We start from the raw sequence: 22,383 nt of genomic DNA, 5'->3' as shown, positions 1-22,383 counted from the left end.
GCAGAACAATACCCGGCTATGTCTTTTTTGTAGCTTTATGACAAAGTAAAAGTGTCCAGAGGAAACTGAAAGGACTTCTGAATTATAATCTTTAGCTTGACCATTGAAGTCTTTAGTCCCTAGCACAGTATCTTGCCCCTATACTCCCATACTCTCCTGATTCTGTGATCTTGTTGTTGTGGATACTCCCTCCAACAATGCAGATTGCAACCAGTCTATTTCTGCCTATTTCTTTCCTAATTCCTAATTTCCTAATGCCCTCCCTAACTACCCTGAATTTAACTCCTTTGTATTTGTGACTATTCTTTTATATTTATTCTGTAATGTTCTTGCTGTGTTTAACAAATGCTTCTTAGATCAGATTCAGAAAAAATGTATAATCCTTTCTTGCCAAGCCTCCTTCCAACCCCAAATACATTACAGCATATATAATCTTTAGATTATAACATGTAGTTTGGACAAATGTTTATTAGATAGCTAAATCTTTACATTGTTTTCCTTAAGAATAACATTGAGAGATCCAACCATTTTGGAGAGCAATTTGGAACTATGCCTAAAGGGCTATAAAAATGTGCATACCCTTTGACCCAGCAATAGCACTTCTAGGGCTATATCCCAAAGAGATCACACAAATGAGAAAAGGACCTACGTGTACAAAAATATTCATAGCAGCTCTTTTTGTGGTGGCCAAGAATTGGAAATTGAGAGGATGCCTATCAACTGGGGAATGGCTGAGCAAGTTGTGGTATATGAATGTCATGGAATACTACTGTGCTATAAAAAATGATGAACAGGCTGACATCAGAAAAACCTGGGAAGACTTGTATGGTCTGATGCTGAGTGAAGTGAGCAGAACCAAGAGAATGTTGTACACAATAACATTGTGTGATGACTAATATTGATAAACTTAACCCTTCTTGACAATACAAGGATCTAAGACATCTTCAGAGGCCTTGTGATGGAAAATGCTATCCATACCCAAAGAAACTATGGAAACCGAATTGTTATTTTTTTTCTCTTCTGTTGAGTTTTGTTTCCTCTTTCTGATGGTTCCTCCTATTGGTTTTAATTTCTACTTACAACATCACTAACGTGAAAATATGTTTAATATGAATGTAAATGTATAGCCTATATCAGATTATGCGCCATCTTGAGAAGGGTGGTGGAGAGGAAGGGGAAGAAAAATTTTAAACTCAAAAGCATATGGAAGTGATTATTGATAAATCAAAATAAATTAATAAAAAAAAAGAAAATGAACCTCACTGAATGACTAATGTGAAAATATGTTTACTAGGAATGTCTATGTAGAACCTAAATCAGATTGCACACTGTCTTGAGGAGGGAGAAGGGAGGGAGGGGAGAGAATTTAAAACTCAAAAGCTTATGGAAATAAATCCTGAAAACTAAAATTAAATTAATTTAAAAAAAAAGAAAATGAACTACAAAAAAAAAAAAAAAGGAATAACATTGAGAGATAATAGGGTGTAGTGGATAGAATTGGCCTCTGGGTGGCCTACTTCCCATCTCTGATACATACTAGCTATGTGACCCTGGTCAAGACTCTTAACTGTTTACTCTAAAGACTGCACATCACAAAGAAGGTGCTGACCAGCATTAGCAGAGGGAGAGTCTTCATCTGGGCTTTCTCTGTGCCAAAGAAATGACAGGTCTAATCACTATCTCCTAATCATACAGTAACATTATGAAAATAAACCAAGTTATATACTAAAAGTCTATCTGCTATTTAAAAACAATTACCTTTAATCATATTGGCTGAGAAAAGTATAATGGTCAAACCCTGGTTTGGAGTTACTTTGCTTTGATGTGCTTGCGATTTCATCAATGTAAATACGCTTATCTACCACTAACTCCCCCTGCCCCCTGACTGTCTTTCATGCTTGAAATGTTCTTCCTCCTCACTTCCCTGGCTTCCTTCAGGTCCCAGATAAAATCTTATTTTCTGACCTTTGTGACTTCCTCCCCTCCCCTTAATACCAGTCCCTTGTCTCTGATGACTATCTCCAATTTAAGATATCTCCAATTGGAGATAATCATATATAATACAAATATACCTATATATCTATATATCTCTAACTAGATTTACATGTTTGTATGTCGCTGTGTGTTGTCTCCTAAGAGGAGGGACTATCTTTTGTTTTCTTTGTACATCTAATGCTTAGCACAGTGTCTGGACCGTAGTAGGTGTTTAATAAATGATTAATGACTGACAACACCTTGGTTCCTTTCTGTGAGATTCTTGTCCATATTTTTACATGGATCCTCCATGCAAGATGTACCAAAAAAAAAAGCAGGCACTTCCACATGAAAAGGTACAGACTACAAATTTAGGATCTCAACATGTATGGATGTATGGGATAATGCAGGCTAGAAGGGGGCCTTTGTGTGAGCTCCTTGAAGGCAGGCGCTATCTTTTGTCTTTCTTTCCATCATCTGTGCTTAGTAGAGTACCTTATATGTAGTAGCTGCTGAATAAATGTTTATTATTTATTGACCGACTGACTGATTTTTAGTTTGAAAATAATAAAACTATAGATTCTTAGTTCCTCTTCTGATTTTTGCGGCAAATGCATTAAAAGGGGAAGGATGATCTTAATTCTAACATTTATCATCTGACCTTATTTCTCCTCTCTAGGCTTCAGTTTCCTCATCTGTAAAATGAGGGGGTTAAACTAGATGGATCCCGAGGTGCCTTCTAGCTACAGATCTATGAAAAGACTTTACATTTACAGCAGAGTAAATAGCCAGTCTTTACATTCTCATCTGGAAATTAACTTAGCCCAAAGAACAAGTTATTACCTTCTGCAACCACCTTATAATTGAGCACTGAAAAAAAAAATCCAATTATTTTTACAGGAAGAAGAAAGTATTCTTATCAATAGTAGTAATAATTCTGCATTAAATTTGCAGTCCAATGCCTCATCATGATGCAATTGTGGTCAAGAGCTCCTGAAAGCTATGCCAGCAGAGCTCAAGCTTTGGTGAATCTTACTAAGCTAGAAGGGGTTTTTGTTGGCTGTTTTGGGTATAGCCTACAGACAGATTGTATGTCCATCAGCTAAGGACAAACTGCAGAATTTGGAAAAGTTTATCACCAGGTTGGCTGCAGAATGACAAATGAAGTAATTCTGAAGGCTAGCTACTAAATCTTAGATAAGTTTGAATTTGCATTGGTGGAAGGAGTATCCATACCTTGAAATATCAAAGAGGTAGTAATAGTAATACTGAAGCAAAGAAAAATGCAATGAGTACTCTATTAGTCTCCTGAGTTTCCAGGTCTTAAGAAATAATAATAAACTGTCCTTACGGTCAAGGTACGAAGCCAGGTTTAATTAATTACTATGTTGGTAGCACAACAATCACTTTAAGAAACCTACTAATGCTAAGAGAACCAAAGCAGCAACAACTATTCACAGTCCCTGAAATATGTCCCACACTTATTCCTGATGCCCCATTCCTTTATTCAAGGCATTCCTTAGGTTTATGCCTATTGAGAGCTTACCTATTCTTAGATTTTGTTTTTCTTGCCTTTTCATTAGTTGGGAGAGAGGAGAGGTAGGAAAAGGGGAAAATTTAGAGTTAAAAAAAAAGACAAAAAAAACTCTGTGCTTTAAAAATAAATTAAATAAAAAATAAAATAAAATGAAGCAAAAAAAGAAATTCTGCTTATTCTTTAAGATCTAGCACAAACGCTATTTCCTCAATGAAACTATTTCTCCCACCCAATCAAAAGTTATCTTTCCTTCCTTAGACCTTACATAACTCTTTGTACCTCTTTTATTCATTAATGTCTAAAATTCTGTAATTTATTTTTATATGTGAGTGGTGTAGTAGAAAGAGCACAGGACTTGAATCAAAAGATATCATTCTGTCTCTGATACTCTATGACCATGGGCAACACACTTAATCTTTCTAAGCCTCAGTTTCCTCATCTGCAAAATGATAACAATAATAAGCTAACATTCATATAGCACTTTTTAAACCCTTTAGGTTTTATATATATATTATCGCACAACCATAGGTAGGTGCTAATTTTCATTATTACTTGTAAAATGGAGATAATATCTGTTCTACCTACCTTGAAAAGTTATTTTGAGGGTCATATGAGATAATGGTTGTAGGTGTTTTGCAAGAAGCATTATAGAAAGGCCAATTATGGTGATGATGATGAGGCTGTGGTTTTTTTCCCCTCTCACTAGATTATAAATTCCTTGACAGACCCAATCTCTTCATTTTTGTATCTGCCCTAGTGCCTAGGACAGTGCTCTGCACAAAAGAAGTGCTTAAAAAAAGTTTCATCAACAACAACCTTTTGACAAACATGATCTTTCTTTCCACTTGAAGCTTAGCTTAGGTCCAATTGTGACCAATCAAGAACACGATGCATATTTCTTAGGGAAGTCACATGTGTTCACAAGGGTCCAAAGAAAAAGAAAAAAAGACTGAAGGCTACAAGTACATTTTAGCTTAATAACAATAACGATAACGATATTGAAAATGGCAGCTGATATTTACAATATGTCTTAAGGTTTTCAAAATGCTTTCTATATGTTACCTAAATTTATCAACTCAACTTTTGCTGAGTACTTGCTACGTACTGAGGTGGGAGCTGAGATAAAATTTGTTGCGTAAAATGATTAAGAAAGACTAGAAGTGATACGAAGCTTTGGAGGAAGGAGAGTTACTAGTTCAGTTTCTTCTACCTGATTTCAACATTGCTTTTAGTGACCTGTTAACCATATACTTTCATGTTTACTTTGGGATGGATTTTTTTTTTTTAAAGATAGGGCTAATATTACAAGGAAAACCTCAAGGAAGAGGTACTGTGTAAATTGAGCTATGAGGAATGGGTAGAAGGTGGTAGGGGAGGGCATTCTCAACACAGAGTGTAGTATAAGCAAACGTGTGGAGGTGGGAAAGCAAAGACTGTGTTTGGGAAACAATGAATAAATTAATTCACTAAAAGTACATGGTTAAGTGGAAGTTTTCTTTCCAAAAGGCTGGGAATTCAAAACTGGGATCCAAACATAGGTTTTTTGAGCCCAAGTTCTGTGCTCTTCCTACTACACATTTAGCAAAAATAGTAAACATTCTTCTACCTTTACTTTAAAGTTAAGCAAATAAATTCTTTTCAAATCAGGAAAACCTGAAGGATGCAATACAATACCTGATTTCAATACTTCCTCACTTTCTTCCAAGTCTTTGTTTTCTAGACTTGGCATCTCTAGAGAGCTAGAGTCTTCTATAATACTTTCAACATCTCTGTCTTGGTTCTTGAAGCTGTTATCTTTGGCAGGGGATTCCAATTCTGTTTCTTCTGATTCAAGAAAGATCTGACCAGCTACTACTCGGGCTGCTGTGGCATGGTCCTTTACTGATTCTTCTGATGGCAAGGAAGTCTGAGAAGTGTCACAAAAAAAGTTTCACAGTAAATATAATTTTAGTATATTAATTTCATGAAATTATTTTCCAGCGAATACTGATATATTTTCCCTTCAAAGGTGTCTTTCAGGAATGTGACCTATATTTGGCATGTGTTATAGTTAGACTAATCTGACAGGTTCTGTTAACTTAGATGTAGAAGTGATTGTTATCCTTTGAGCTATATTTTTGGCTAACCTCCTTTTAGATTCCTTATTCATACCTACTAGCACCTTTTAATTGACTTTAGTAAAATTATTTCATTTTCTACTATTTTAATATAACTTTCTTCCAAAACTAGTTATTTCCTCAAATAGTAGTAAAATAAACTCTTCTGTCATTTCAAAATCGCCTTTAATGACCTGTCAACCATAGTACTTTTACATGGGATGGATTTTTTTTAAGCATAGGGCTAATATTACAAGTGTCCTATATATTAGAAAAGTGATATATGAAAAACATTCTTGAAAAAAGCATTAATAGTGCTTTTTGTGGTGGTCAAAAATTGGAAAGGGGGGAAAAGGGAGTGTCATTAGCCACTGGGAAATGGCTAAACATCTTATGGTATATGAATGTAATGGAATATTGTTGTGTTGTAAGAAAATGATGAAATGGACAATTTCTGAGGAAAATGGGAAGACCTTTATGAACTGATTCAGAGTTACGTGAGTAAAAGTAGAACACTGTATGCCAGGATAACATTATCAAGAGAAACAATTTTGAAATATTACAACTGTGATAAACATGATAAACATGATGATAAGCCATGAGTCTGAAAGAATAAAGATGAAACACAATACTTGTCTCATAACAGAAAAGTTATTAAATTAAAATGCAAAGAGAAATACACATTTCTCAGACAAGGCTAAAATGGAAATTTGTTTTGCTAGACTATGTAGCTGTGTACTGTGGGTTATTTTTTTTTTTGTTATTCCTTTAAAATTGAGTGATGAGGGTATCGGGAGGGACAGATTAATTTAAAAATTTGTAAAAAAAATTTGTTTTAAAAAAAGCATTAATACAAGTAAAGGACAAAAATAAAGAAAAACAGAACTGAAAGTGGCTCCCACTAAAATGCTCTTTAAATATTCATTCGAACATGTGTCAGATGTAGGACTTGGACCCAGGTGGTCCTGACTCCAAAACTGGTTTTCTATCCAGTGAATCAAGTTACATCTCATGACTACCACATGAAGGTGCTTAAAAAATTTCAAGTAGAACATAAACAATACTTTTGAAAAGAGGAAAGTTTACCGTTTGTTTTCAGAAGAGAAAGATAACACCTTTACTGTTCTGTTAGCTCCATCTAAGACATGTGTCACACTTTGGTGTCACATATAAACCTATCACTTATAGGACAAAGTTAATTTTTTTTGGTAAAAGGGCAATACTACCTTTACCATTTAAATAAGAAAGGTCTAATTCTACTTATCACATAAATGCGGATTCTTTATATCGTCTTTAGTTATACTGTGCAAACCCTTAAAACAGATGATCTCCAATTTATCCTGCGTATATTTTGTTTGTACATAGTTGTTTGCAAGTTGTCTCCTTCATTAGACTGAATTCCTTGAAGCAGGGACTGTTTTTCACCTTTCTTTGTATTCCTAGCACTTCACACTTAAGCAGTCACTTAGGAAACCTTGTTGGCTTGTGATTGATAAACTTAGCTAAACAGCAGCAAATATAATGAAGATTTTTAGTTCATACCTTTGGATCTAAGGATTCATCCTGACCTCCTTTGTCATCTGTAAGGAAAGTTTAAATAAATCAATCACTAGTTTTATTGTTGGAAAATTAAGGATATTACTAATGTCAAACATTTAGCAAAGTACACCAAAATAGTATCCACAAACTGGATAATCAGTCCCTGAAATAATCAAGAATTTCAAGTGGTAGTCTAGAATGAACTAAAAACTGTTTTTTAAAAGGGTTCCCTTAATTCTGCAGCCCCATTAAGCTGCTATTCCACCCTTCATCTCCCTTTTATTGTCCAATTTCATAAAGGAGTCAGCTATACATATTGTTTCTATTTCTTCAATACCTGCTCTTTCTTAAGCCCACTCTAAGCTGGTTACCGTGCTCATCATTCTAATGAAACTGCCCTCCAGTCAAAGCCTGTGGCCTTTCCTAGGAATCTTCCCTTCTTGATCTTTCTTCGGCAAACTACATTATGCAGTCTCCTGTCCCCCTCTCCTCTTCAAATACTCTTTCCTCTCTTGGCTTCCTTAATACTGTGCCTTCCTCCTCTTGGTTTTATCTCTTTAACTGCTCCTCCTCAGTCTCTTTCTTTGGTATTTTTTCTTTTCCCATTCCCTTAATATAAGCATTTTCAGCATTTGGTCCTTTTCCTTCTCTCTATATCCTTTCCTTCGATAACCTCAATCACTCCCTTCAACTCTCACCTCTATGAAAGTGATTTACAAACCTCTTTTATAAGACTTTCAAGTTCCAGAATCACATTTTCAACTACTTATGGAAGCTGCCCACTTAACTGTCCTGTCTACAATTCTAGCTAAATGTCTAAAACAGAACTCATCTTCTTTCTTTATAATGTGCTCCTTTTCCTGACAGCTCTAATTCTGTCAATGGTACCACAATTCTGTCGCCATCCTTCCCCCCATTCAGCACATAGGCATTGTCAATCTATCTCAACTATACCTCCTATAAGTGATATCTTCATTTCCATTTCAACCATAATTCAGGTTCTCATTACTTCCCACCTGCTTACTGCAAAAGTCTCTTAACTAGTCTCTCTCTCTCTCTACCTCCAGTTTCTTGCCCGTGCTAATCTACCATACGTGCCACTTCCATATGCACATGTCTGATCACATTACTGAACTGATTAAAAACTTTCAATGGCTTCCTATGGGACCAAATAAAATGTAAACTACTTATCCTGGAATTAAAGACACTCCAAAATCTGCTTCCACCCTGCCTTTCACCCTTATTTCATACTACACATTTGCTAAATTTAACTACTCATCAACCTTTGAATAACTATGGTGCTTTCCCATCTCTCTCTACTCACACTGTTCCCTATGCTTGGAATATCCTTCTTACCAATCTTTCTTTGTTGAAGTCTTACTCATTCTTCAAGTTTAAAATGTCACTTCCTCCATGAAGCCCTCACTGAGAATCCTGCCAGTCATAATCTCTTCTCACTGAAGCTTAAAGTGGGAAAGGAACCCTGAGGTCAGCTCATTCAACCTGTACCTAAGCAAGAATCCCCCCAATAATACCCTTGAGCAGAGACATTCCAGTTTTTACCTCAAAACCTCCAGGGAAGCATAACCAAGACAGTCAAATCGTGGGGATAACTATTTGTTAAAAACTTTTTTTTTCCACAGTGAACCTAAGTGTGCCACTTTGCAAATTTCACCTATATATAGCTCCTACTATAGTCCTGACCTCTGGGTTCTAATGTCTCTTCCATATGACACGTGATTCTTCAAACATTTGAAGTTGGCTACTATATTCTCTCCACCTTCCCTATCTCCTCTTCCCCAATGCTAGAGCATTCTCTTCACCAAGCTAAGCATCTGGGGACAGAATACTGGAATCGAAGCCAGGAAGACATGGGTTGAAATTCTGCCTTTGACACTTATTGAGCTATGTGACCATCTTAGTTAACCTTTCTGGGCCTCAGTTTCCTCATCTTTAAAATGGGAATACCAGTGACACCCACTTCATGTGATGTTCAAATAAAATATGTAAAGCAATCTGCAAACCTTAAAGCAATATACATACTCAGCTATTACACATAATAATATAGTTTCTTCAACGAGTTTTTACATAATATGGTCTCCACAAGTTAAAGCCCACCAATGCCCTTCTTAAAATGTGGTACCCAGAACTGAACACACTACTGTAAACGTATTGTGAATGGACATAGGATACATACAAATAGTTACACTACTCACTCTAGACACTGAACATCTATTAATGCATTTTGTTAAATTCTTTTTACTGTCATGCTATATTGAACTTACAGTCTCTAAAATCCTTTTTTTGGTTAATCTTCTTTGAGCTGTGCCTGTCCAATCCTATATTGGTGTACTTGATTCCTTGAACACTAGTATACTTTATGTATACTCTACTTTTTTTAGGGGGTGATGAGGGGGATGAGAGGTGGGAAGACGTGGCACAATTTCATTGGCTTAGGGAACTCCCAGTAAAGAAACTCCTTCTCCTGATGCAGATAGGCAATTACTTTGTATTTTACAGTTTTAAGAGTGCTGACCACGGCATTGCCAGTTAACTCGCCCGAGGTTACACAGTTAATACGTAGGCAATCCAGTCCAGCTGAAGTGCGAAGTACCCTGAAGGAGAGATGAGAAGCAGCATATACCAGGCAAATCACACCATTACTACCACCACCACTATCACCACGACAACCATCTCCCATCAGAGCTTGAAGAAGACAACCCAGGACCTTGAACCCAAGAGCCTTGGGAATAGCAATGCTTCCTGTCCAGTGCCTGTAGCCATCACCTAGGAAAGTAACCCCTGTGGAGATGGCAACTACTCTTTCAGGTGCTACAGCCACAGCTATTAAAGTCCCAGAAAAGAAAGTTCTTGCCACTACAGTCCTTGGCACTGTAAAATGGTTCAACATCAGAAATTGATATGATTTCATTAGTAGAAATGACATTATAGGAGAGTGATTGCCATCTGCTTTGCCAGCGCACTCTAAGGATCATAGGATCTTTTTGTCTGACTTACAGATGAAACCTTCCATATGTGTGAAATATTAGAATGTGAGTACCTTAACAGTAAGTACTGTCTTTCTTTTCTAGACAGCTAAGTAATGTAATGGTTAGAGATCTGGACTTGACCTGGGTTCAAATCCTGCCTCAGGCACTTACTATGTGACCTTGGGCAAATCATTAACTGATGTCTGCCTCAGTTTCCTCATCTGTAAAATGGGAATAATAATAACATCTACTTCCTGGGGTTGTTGTGAGAACAAAATGAGATATTTGCAAATTTTAAAGCAATACATAAATGCTAGCCATAATTATTATTTGTAACCCCAGTGCTTAGCACAGTACTTTGCATATAGCAAGCACCTAATAAATACTTCAAAAATTTATTCATTCATTCATGTGTCAGAGGTAGGAACTGGACCCAGATGGTCCTCACTCCTAGAATGGCTCTCTAATGTCAGGTTGAACCTCATGCCCTCCACACAGTAGGTTTTTAATGTTGGTTTGGACTTTACCCCCATTAGATTTAAACTCATATTCACATCTTCATTCTAGTTTGTTGAAATCTTTTTGGATCCTGCTATTCAACAGGTGTCAAGGTCACTGCATCTCATCCACATCTCTTGTATTCTGTTTTGCTTTATGATTTCGAAGGGAAGGCAAACAACTTATCTCCCTAAGAATATAATCTTAGGGCAGATTTGCCCTTTAGGGCAGAATCCAGGTCTTATTTTTCTTTATACCTCCAATACCCCCCCCCCACCCCATACACACACTTCTAGCCTGGCATTGTTATTTTTCCTCATTAGAATGTAAATCCTGGGGCAGCTAGGTGGCACAGTGGATAACGCACTGGCCCTGGAGCCAGGAGGACCTGAATTCAAATTCGGCCTCAGACACATGACACTTACTAACTGTGTGACCCGGGCAAGTCACTTAACCCGAATTGCCACACAAAAAGAGCAAAAAAAAAAAAAAAAGTAAATCCTTTGAGGGCAGCAGCTGTCTAGCATGCATTTTCATTGACACAGTGCCAGGCTCATAGTAAGTGCTTAATAAATGCTTTATTATTAATTCATTAAATACCTAGTACAACACCAGAGGTGGTTAAAATTAATTTATTCAGCAAATGTTTACTGTCCCAGAAGAAGTGCCTCATCACCACACAGGTGGTAAGACAAAAGTCAAATCAATTCTTCTGGTTTAATTTCATTATTTCCTACATACCCTAAGTGACAAATTGTCAATTAGTCATTCCTTCTAACATCTATCAGCTACTAACTAAAGGCAGTGCAAGCATTGGATCTTGGAGGCAGATATTGTCTTACAAATAAGATATGGTCTCAGTCTTCAAAACACTTACAATCTACCTTTAAGTATGATATGTACAAGATTAATACAATATAAATTGAAACACAAATACACAAGACTACAAAAATTAAGGTGTTTACAGAATTAACTTCCTTGACTTTGTTCCTCTTTTTCTTGATCCACTCGGATTGGAGTAAAATTAGTTTCCCCTATTGCTTATCAACATTTTACAACTCATTAAATTTATCAGTAACTGTTCCTCAAGACAGAAAGGATCATGGATCTTTTTTCTTCCTCTACACACTAACAAAATACATTTCATACAGTAGATAGTTCAACAATTGAATAAATAGTTGTTAAACATCTCCTATGTTTAAGCACTGTGCTAGGTGCTAGAGGTATAAAGATGAAACAAAATTAAAATGGTCCATGATATCAAAGAGATTACATTCTACCAAGGAATGTAACATGTTCACAGATAAATAAATATAAAGTCATCACCAGAGAAAGAATGAACAAACTGGGGTGCATTAGGGTGGGGTGGATAAGACAGGGAAAGCTTTGGGATATCACATCTGAGCTGGGCCTTGAAGAAAGGTAACACGTTCATTTCAGACATGGGACACTATACTGGGGCTGCACTGGGACAGGAAGTGAAATGCTGAGTTTGGGGAACAAAATAACAGGCAGGTTTGGCTAGATGCAGAACAAAGGGGAACAATATGAAATAAATTGGGTAGGGAAGGTGGAAAGCAGACAAGGGAAAAATTTTAACTATTAGGCTAATGGGTTTGTATTTTATAACAGAGGCAATAGAAAGTCACCGAAATTTTGGGAATACAGGAATGACTTGTCAGATTTGACCACAAATTGAAGAGGGGAGAGACCAGAAGCAGGAACTAATTGAGAAGCTATATTGTAATAGCAGAAAGAAGAGGCCTGAATCAGGGTAGTGGCCATGAGTGGGGACAAGGGGATGAGTGCCAGAGACTTATGGAGGTAGAATTGACAAGATCTGGCAACTTACTGCAGATAGGGCTCAAGGAATGGGGAGGAAGAAATCAAGAATAAGTCAGATGTGGCACAACTAAATGACTCAAACAATGGTGGTATCTTAATAGAATTAAGGCAATTTTGTGAAGAGATGTGCCCACTAGGGAAGATAATGAGACATTCTGGACAAGATGAATTGATGCTTTTTGAGACATGCAGGTAGAGACACCCAACAGGTAGTAAGTAATATAGGACTAGAGTTCAAAGGCAAAGTTAAGACCACAGAGAAATATCTTTATATATTTAGGAGTCATGCATAACAAATATTTGGCAACTAAATAGAAAGAAATGTATGTATTCACATGGAGAATAAAAAAAGTTGATGCAAAAAGGTTTTAAAATACAGATAACTCCATTTGTATGCATAGTTTCACTTTTCTATTTGCATAGATATGGGGAGTCACTAAACAACCAAGAAAGTGCATTTTTACTAATTGTACTCTAGATACTGCAGGAGCAGAACCAAAAGCTGGTAATAAACAGTAACATACTTACCACCTTAAAGAGACCTGCTGTTGGTTTCTTTATTAAGAAATCAATAGTCTGTTCTAAATAAGTAACAATTCCAGTCAAGGAGAAATAGCATTTGCTCTTTGATTCAAACCGACTGCTTTGGTTTTTCTGATCCTGTTTCCTCTCTTTCTCCTATTCTTCCCAAGTTTTCCTGCTACTTCTTGTTTCCTTCAGTTATTATGCATTCCCCCCCTGCTCTTATGTAACCAACAAGCAAAGGCTCACTGTCCAAAACGTCTGTTTTCTTTGCCCAGTAAAATTGTCAAAACAAACAGGAGTTTTCTGTCTTTGGGGTTCCTCCCCAAATAGTCTTAAACAAGTCTTGACCAGTTGGGGCAACATATTTTGATTATTTTTAAAAATCTTGGTGTTAGATGAACAAATGGGATTTCCAAGAGCTACCCCCACTGAAATTTTAAAATTTGTTATCAAAGCTGTCATTTAGTCCTCATTGCAATGCAATTCCCAATTTTCAGCATTCCTCAAAGTTCCATCAAACCCTGGTATTCTGTGCCATGTGCTGAAAGCCCACAAAAAAGTTCTTTCTACCAATATTTTTCCAATCAAGATCTTAACTATTAAAGTATTTATCAAAAATACTTTTGTACAGAAAATTTTCAATATGAAAAACTTCCTCATAGCCTTCTTTATTCCTAGATCATACTAAATTCCTAGTACCTCCCAGGGAACCAAAGTTACAACTTCCATCAATATATTTTTGAGCTCCCAAATGTTCCACGGCCAAAATGGTTCAGGAAACATTGCTCTAAAATACCACAATGCAAATAGACTTTGGGTTTGAGTTATCAAAAGCAGAGTTTACAGGAGGAAATTCTTGTCATAAATTTAGTCTACCTGAAGATACCTATCCATTACGTACTATATATAAGTGCCACTCCACTACATGGTGTTAACATTACTCTCAAACAAACCAGCTGGAAAAGTCTGAATAATTGAGGTTTATGGTATATAAAACAGAAGTATGGAACTAGTATTATCAAATGATGGTTACTGTTCTCATTTATCACAATGATTAAGCAATGTTTTTGTCCTTTTGATTATGTAATCATAACACATGGATAATATTGTCATTGACTTGCCAAAATCAAATGCTCCCTCCCACACAATTTCAATCTGATCTCTTCTCAAATTATCCCAAAGGTTAAATTTAACAATAAGATTCAAGGAAAAACAATAGGCTAAATAAAAGTGTGAGTGTGGGGGAACTCAAATGTTTTCTTTCCATTTCAGCTTCTCTTTGGATATTTAAAGAAAGATTCTTTATTCAAAATAAATTTCTTTTTGGCCAAAGCTTTTCAGCAACTTCATGAATATTCACCTTTTCACTCATCAAGGAAAAGAAAATGAAAAGTTTCAGGTATGTACTCTTAAATGTCTAAATTTTATTTTTAAGTGTAGCATCTGATCAATAATTACAGTGCTAATTTTATTGAGTTACATGCTATCAAAGCAAGTTACATAGTTATGTTTCTTTATGTTTAAAGATGAAAAGTTAATCACTGTAACTTGTTGCGTTTAACATGTATTCCAAATAATTTGTAGCTTACTGATATTTTAAAAATATGTTTCTTGCTTGGTTATTCAGTGAACATAAAAGTGGCACTATGCATAGAAATAGAATTATCTATATTTTTCAAACTTTTAAATCAACTTTTTGGATTATTCCTTATGAATATGTATATCTCCTACATATTCACTAAAAATTATTATGTATATTTATTATGATGGTAAATATGCTTTAAAATAAGTAACTGTACTTAGCTACTGAAAGGGAAAAAAAGTTAGTGGGCTAAATATAAGATGTCACAATGAGAAAATTTGTTTATGAATACAAGGTAGTTTCTGTTACCAGATTTCAGCCCTATTGCATCATGTGCACAGCTCCTCTTTTTTAGAAACAACTAAGTAGTAACAGGTTTCAGGTAAAGAAAATATTGACAGATCTTAACCTATAAAACCCGGAAAGAAATTTACTCCAGCTGGTAATGTTAAGACTGTTCACAAAGCATAAGCTATTTTCTCTCTGAAACAAGTAGACATTCTGTTATGGTGACTTACTTGATAACTTTTGACATTATATGTTCAAAGGGTGAATGAAGCTATTGGAGTTCCTCTTAAAGGAGGGACCCTTTAAAAAAGACAATGCTTTTGATGAATAGTTAAAGAGACTCCAGATTATTAGTTTTTTAGCATTACAGTTAATCAGAAATTAGAAAGATCAAACTAAAAGAAAAAAAAAGTTAGGGCATAGAAGAGATTAGTACATGCTCAATTAATCCTTACTGATTTTCCATTCAACACTGTCACATCCATGATAGCATACCTCATCATAGGTAAAAGCTTAGATTCTTTTTTTAAATTGAAATTTTCCTTTGGTAAAATGGGAAATATACATTTTTTACATCATTTAGCAAAGCAGCATAATGCTGTTGATATGGTTTCAGAGAAAAGTGATCAAAATTTAATCTATTTGTCACATAAATTAAATTGAATGATACAGACTTTAAAAAGAAAGAGGCGATAAACTGAACAATCTAGTAGAAGAAAAGAGATCCCTCCATCCTTTGCTGACTGACCTCAGTTAAATAATAAGGTTCCCTGTGCTTTGGTTCCCCACAATGTAAAAAAAGGATACCACCTTACTTTCCTCATACTGATACTGTAAGGGTTAATGATAGCACTTTGGGAGACGGGAAAGTCAGTATATAAATCTAAGATAAACAATATCAAATTTAATTGATTCAAATCCCAGTTTTGCCACTTGTTAACCGTGTGTTAGCAGCAAGTTACTTTCCCTTTCTGGGTCTCAGTTTTTTTCTTCTGTAAGATGAGGGAGATGGAACAAAGGTCCTAAGTTATCTTACGAAGTTGCTGCATTCTCCACAGCTAACAAGTATCAACATTTTCCAGGACCTTGTTGTGAACTGTTAGCTTATGCAGGTCTTACACTTTCTGCAGTCCATTTGGGACAGGGACAATTAGATTTGATGCTCAGTCATTTCAGTGGAATATTAAAAAATAATATCACTGGGAGGACAGTTCAAATCATTTTATGAATTACTTTAAATATAGCTAGATAAAATAATAAAGCAAAGATCTAAGAAAGACAGCTAGTAGCTCAGTAGATACAGCACTGGACCTGGAGTCAGGAAGACCTGAGCTCAAATCCAGTCTCAGATACTTCCTAGGTGTGTAACACTGGACAAAGTCACTTTGATTGCCTGACAAAAAGATCCACTGGAGAAGAAAATGGCAAACCACTCCAGCATCTTTGCCAAGAAAACCCTGTGGACAGCTATGGTCCACGAAGTCATAAAGAGTCAGACACACTGAACAACAACAATAAGAAAGACAGTAGATAAGCAGTTGCCAGCTATTTAGGCAGGTACCTTAGGCTGGGCATTTCTGAAAAAACTGAAGCTCATCTTTCGTTGTAATGCTCCAAAAGAAACCAACTACTTTGAAATACAAATTTAAAATATTAACAAATTCAATTAACAAATTTTTTTAAAAAGCTAACAGATTCCCAACTCTATGGATAGACAAGAGATATCTTAATTCATTAGGTCACAGCTCTAGAGCTGAAAGGACCCTCACAGAACACTGAATCCAACTCTTTAATTTTATACATGAGGAAACAGGGCTTACCCCACAGTTCCTGGAATATAGTAGGAGCTTAATAAATACTTATTGACTTTCAGAGAGAGGTTAAGTACTTATCCAAGGTCATACCAACTGGTAGCATAAGATGCAGGATTTGGACCCAGCTCCTCTGACTCTGGAGTCAATACTCTTTTTACTGTACTATGCTACCTCCCAAATTTCTAAAATTTCAACCTACTTGCTAAATGGCTGACTGTGGAAAGGGCTGGCCTTTAAATGCAACTTTAAAAAAAAACCTGAAAACATTTAACAATAATAACAAACAAAAAATAACTCACAAGTAACTCTTTAAGATGAAGAATCTCTGTCTCCATAAATTATCAGTGCCTGTGGCAGTGCAAAGAAAAAAAACCCCAAACCTTCTGCTTTAAAATTATTTAATATTATTATTTTTAAAAAAAACTACTTAGGATAAAAACACTTCTGTCTCTGAATAAAGACATTCTAGCTAGTATTTGTAAATGACAAATGACTCTTTGAATACTGACCATGTTCTAAGTTGCCAAAAATGTGTCTGGTACCAGATAACAGTATCACTTTAATTCTTCAGTACAGAATTAGAAATATAAAATTGATCAATACAGAACACCTACAATTAGACTATAGAGAGGTATGCAATTTTTTTCAACATCTGAGCATTTAAACTTTTAAAAAGGGGTGAAATGCCATATAAACAAGCAGTTTAAACAAAACAAAAGCAAAAGTCACCTAAATTTCTACCATGACGATAATCTGTAAGATTTAATCTTATTCAAAATGCTTTTACCTATCTTGCACACAACTGATTTTTTTGGTGAGTTATCTTCCAACATGCAATATCTATATTGTTTTAATGCCTGTCATAAACCCTTTAAGAAAATTATGTAACTGTCACGCAAAAACAGTGTGGTGCAGTAGGAAGAAGAAGGGATTTAGACTTAACCTTAATTTGAATCCTAGCTCTGAAATTTACTGTTTGTATGATCTTGGACAAATCATTTAACTTCTTTGGGCCTCAACTTCCTTATTTGTAAAATGAGTGGGTTGAACTAGTCTCTAGGGTTCTTTCCCTTCCTATGATCCAAATGCCATGGTTTTAAGTGCTGACTGACTGCTTGTGCTAGGAGCTAGGACAAAAAACCTTTACTGAAAATCATCCTGTTCACACAGATACAAAGTTAAGGACTATAGCATTTCAGGTTAAGTATCAGTTGAACCAGAGTTCAACAATACAAATTCTTACTGGTTATTTGTTATATACATGGTTGTTTGCAAATTCTCCTCCATAACAATGTAAGCTCCCTGAGGGTGGAGTAAATTTTTTCTCCTAGATTTCCTTCCAGCTTAGAGCCTAGATTTTAGTGCTATATAAATGCATACTGACTGACTACAATACTCCATTTGACAAAGATTTCAAAGGCAAGACCTGGTCATTAATGCAAACCTCACATATCATTTGAAAAACAACTCAAGGCCCGTGTCCTAATAATGACAATGTGTCACATAATTTCATTTATATAAGAAGGTCGACTGTGTAGTCCATTTTTAAAATGAGAGATATCAAACTATATAAGACACCAATAATAGAATTTAAAAATAGAAACTTTCATTTTAGAAGCAGAATAATTAAGGGAATGCAACAATTTAGAATTAGGCCAGATATTTGGGGATCCAAATAATTACTTATGAATTTTCTTGCAGAAGACAAGAGAAAATTATTTTTACAGTTAAAAATGAGATTAATATGAAGCACTATATAGATTTATTATCATTATTATTTATTTATAGAACCTGATGGAAATTCTAGCATTACACTATACTAGTTTAGGCAAGAAACACTTTCATACGTTAAGAAGGTCCTACAGAGATGGCAACTGAGGAAGGGTCTTGAAAGGCATATCAAATTCCAGTTAAGGCCCCAAAGTAGATAAACAGAAAAGAACAACAACTCTAAGCGCAGAGACCAAAACAGATCTCTAGACATTCCTTCAGGATGCCTTTTTTAGTGCCACACATCAAAACATCAAAAACAACTGGCCACCCATTCTGAACTAATTTCTTCCTTAAACCTTACCGCAAACAAACCTGAAGCCATTCAGATATGCAATTCCTAATCCGATTCCCCATCCTCATTTTCAGTCAACAACAAAAAACCAACAAGGGTAACAATCCCAAGACACAAAAAGGTTAGAAAAGAGCCAGCACATGTGGTACTCAACCAATACACTGTTAACTACTAGAACTGGGTGTCCCCTTTCTCCAAAGTGACATCTCATAGAGCGCGAGCTACACAAAATCTGGAAACCCAAACTGTGGGGTGCCCTGACGTCTGGAGTATCCTTAATGCTTAAGGCAGGGCCCTTGCAAGAGGCAAGCACGTAAGCTTGGCTCCTGCTCCTCCTGGGTCCCAGAGCAACCCAGCCAGTGGGGTGGGGGCTGCAGGGGTCCTGCTACTCCTGGATGTGTGCCCTTGCCAGCTGTTGAGGCAGGATGAGTGAGGTGTTTATGTGGGTTGTGTGTGCGTGTGAGTGTGGGGTGCGTCGGAAAGGCCTCCATTTCCAGCCTCTTCCAGGACCCCCCTTCCCCCCCGGCCCCGACAGTCTCTGTAACCCCCAGCCCCTCTACGCCCCTACACATCCCAAGCGTTCACAACCCGGGTCAACCGAAGCCAGGGAAGGAGTGACAGGGTAGGGGGAGCGCGTGGGGACGGAATCCTCCAGGCGGGGGTTGGGGCGGGCCAGGACCGATAGAGAGAGGGTCCTTATCCCGCCGCCAGCCCGGCCTTCTTGGTGGGTCCCCCTCGCAGCCCAGGCCTGGCCTCCGAGAAGGGGGGAGGCGGCAGGAGGCGGCGGCCCCGGAGTCCCTCATCTCGGACCAGAGCAGGGGGGCGGGTACTGACCCGAAGCCGCCCACATCGAGCCGCAGCCCATCAGCGCCCCATAGAGCAGCAGGGCCAGCCTGACCCGGACGCGCATCCTGCCACCGCCGCCGCCGCCTCCGCCGCCGGGGCCCAGGTGCCGATGCCACCCTCCCGTCAACAGTGGTGTCTTCGTTGTCGCCGCTGCTGCCTCCCCAGCCACAGGATCAGCCGCTGTCGCCCGGCTTCCTGCTCCGGCCACTCGGAGCACCCTCCCTCCCGTCCCGCCCCTCAACCCTGATGCGTAGCCAATCCGCTTCTCATCCTGTCGGGTGCTGGGGCCAATCGCCGCAGCCACCCCACCCGCCCTATCGTCCCGCCCCACAGGGTCAGCCAGCCACCAATCGCGGCGCGCCGTCCTGCACGCCGGCCTCTTTAGTTGGGTCACGGACGCGCCGACATGGCCCCAGCTAATTGGCAGCTACGGGGCTCAACAAAGCTAGGGCGAGGCACCCGGAGAAAAAGAGAAAGGCAGAAGAGCAGATACGGGATCGAACTACAATACCCATAATGCCTTTTCGTGAACCTCCTCGCGCCGGCCTCTTGGGAAATGCAGTACAGGTTGAACCACGGTTTAAAGGTGTTGGGCAGGGTGCTGGTTTAAATGTTGCTGGGAAGGGCAGGATCATCCCTGACAACTAGGCTGGGCACCTTACAGTGGAGAGTAACTCTAACCCCAAAATGTGTTGGGGTTGGGTAAGGTTGGGGAGGTGGGAGATAAAAAAAAAACAAACAGCAGAGCACTCCTGTTCTTATTTAGGCTGACGAGTATCTACAATGTATTAAGCTCACAGGCATACGCACACATGCTTTTTACTCTACCTACCTGAGCTGACACTGCGGCAGCAGGAAGACACCTATCACTCATACTCGAGGACATGTATCATCACGAAAACTCTACACCAGCAAAGGATGCTTTTGGAGGGGGGGCGTTAAAAGTCTTTTCACTCCTGTTTTATTTTTAAATGATAGATCGGTGTGAATTTAAAGGAGAAAAATGGCAACTGCCAGGGAAGAATCTGAGGGCAGAGTTTTCTGCTTAATTAAAGGATCATACATTTAGAGCTGGAAGGGATCGTGGAGGGCACCGAAAACCAACCCCTTCATTTTTCAGATGAGGAAATTGAGGCCCCAACGGGTGAACTGATTTTCCCAAGGTCATACTGGTAGTAAGTAGCAAGGCCTGGATTTGAAAGTAGTTCCTCAGACTCCAAATGTGAAATTCTTTCCATCATACTGCTATGCTTCACTCCAAAATGCAAAAACAAAAAACAAAAACAAAAAAAACAACGGGGGTCTCAGTTTCCTCATCTGCAAAATGAGGGGGCTTGGACTAGGGTGACCTCCAAGATGCAATAGAAACTAACCTACCAGAGTCATCTCATCTCATATTTTGGTACTTAGCCCCACCAGGATGCTTCCTATCATCTACGTTGTAGGCCATTTGTCTGGTCCCAAAACTTACCATTCTATATAAATAGCTCCTTTCTCCCCCAAAATTGCTTACTGCTTTTATAGGCTCTTTCTGTGACCTTCACCCTATTTTCCTTTGAAGTGATGATAATTATTATTGGGATATAATAGCTTGGGCTCTGGTGTAGCCCAATGAATACATAGCTCAATGGATACATAAATTATCTAAGATGAATTTTGATTATAGGCACCCTTCTACTCAGTAATAGTAGAGCTATGATGATTTATTCTTGACCATTTTTCAAAACTCCTAAGACCAACCCCAACCTCACCCTACTTTTGTATAGCCCACCCATACATTTAAGAAAGTAACAACTAGCCAGCCAAAGAACATGGTTTGGGAGATTAGTATTCTATGTTCTTTAAGACAGAATTCTCACTAAACTTTGCTTAATTCTTTTGGGAACACTACCTTCTGTCTAGCTGTCAGCACTCAGAATGATCTCTGACTCTTCGCCCATCCTCACTTATATCTATATATCATCACATAGGTTTTCAAATCTTGGCACTTCTACCTCTATAATATCTCTGGCATTTATTCTTTTCTCTCAACTCACAGAAACACTGTTCAACCTGGTTTAGGGTGCTTTCACCTCTTACCTGGACTACTGAAATAATGTTTTTTAGATCAAAAAAATTTATTAATAGCTTTTGTTTTTCAAGATCTCCACAATTTCTCCTAGTGTCCCTCCTGTCTCTCAGAGACCTCCATACACTTTATGAGAAATATTTTTAAACAATAAAAGAGAAGAAGAAGAAAAGGAAAACAATGAACAAAACCAGTTAATGCATTGAACAAGGAAAACAATGAAGCTACCACAGAAGACATGGTTGAAATCCATCACAGAAAAAGAATACGTTAGTTATGATGTTTCAACTCTGGCAACTACCTGGAAAATCAGAGAAGTTGAATTTAAAAAACAGGAGCTGGTCATAAGAACAGCTTGTCAAGAGAGAGCACAGAAATTTTATAATGAAGTTAAAGAGATATGGGCCATGGAAAACACTGAAGTGGAAAACATAACTGAAGAGGAAGACAGTTTTGATGATTATTCAATTCTATTATCTCTCTGGAGAACCAGAGAAACTGTATATGAGAAACAAAGACTGGAATTTCAAACAGTTTCAGAAGAGAAAAGTCAGACAATCCTCAAGAAAATCAAAGCATTATGTGCCATGGAAAACATTAATGAGAAGAAAAATATCACCATAAAGGAAAACACGACTAAAAAGGAAAATATTTATAATGATTTCACTCTGCTATCTTCCTGGACAGAGAAACTGAATTCAAAAAGCAAGAACTGA

At 37.6% G+C, this 22,383-nt stretch overlaps 1 protein-coding gene across 2 annotated transcripts in view; it reads right to left on the bottom strand.

Moving 5' to 3' along the window:
• The window catches only part of SEL1L (SEL1L, ERAD E3 ligase adaptor subunit), a 77,921-nt gene extending 58,236 nt beyond the window's left edge, over nucleotides 1-19,685 (bottom strand). The window contains exons 1-3 of one of the 2 annotated variants that reach the window (XM_027844754.1): nucleotides 19,588-19,685; nucleotides 7,150-7,187; nucleotides 5,186-5,417 (exon numbers count right to left, since the gene is read on the bottom strand). In XM_027844754.1, coding sequence (XP_027700555.1) covers nucleotides 5,186-5,417; nucleotides 7,150-7,187; nucleotides 19,588-19,663 — 346 coding nt within the window. In that variant the 5' untranslated portion in view covers nucleotides 19,664-19,685. The remainder of the gene's footprint in view (nucleotides 1-5,185; nucleotides 5,418-7,149; nucleotides 7,188-19,587) is intronic. The other variant, XM_027844753.1, reaches the window with a different exon arrangement.
• Nucleotides 19,686-22,383: the final 2,698 nt, after the last annotated feature.

The sequence above is a fragment of the Vombatus ursinus genome, unplaced genomic scaffold (assembly GCF_900497805.2).
Source record: "Vombatus ursinus unplaced genomic scaffold, bare-nosed wombat genome assembly UNPS02014945.1, whole genome shotgun sequence".
Lineage (NCBI taxonomy): Eukaryota > Metazoa > Chordata > Mammalia > Diprotodontia > Vombatidae > Vombatus > Vombatus ursinus.
This window is presented reverse-complemented; position numbering and strand designations above follow the sequence as displayed.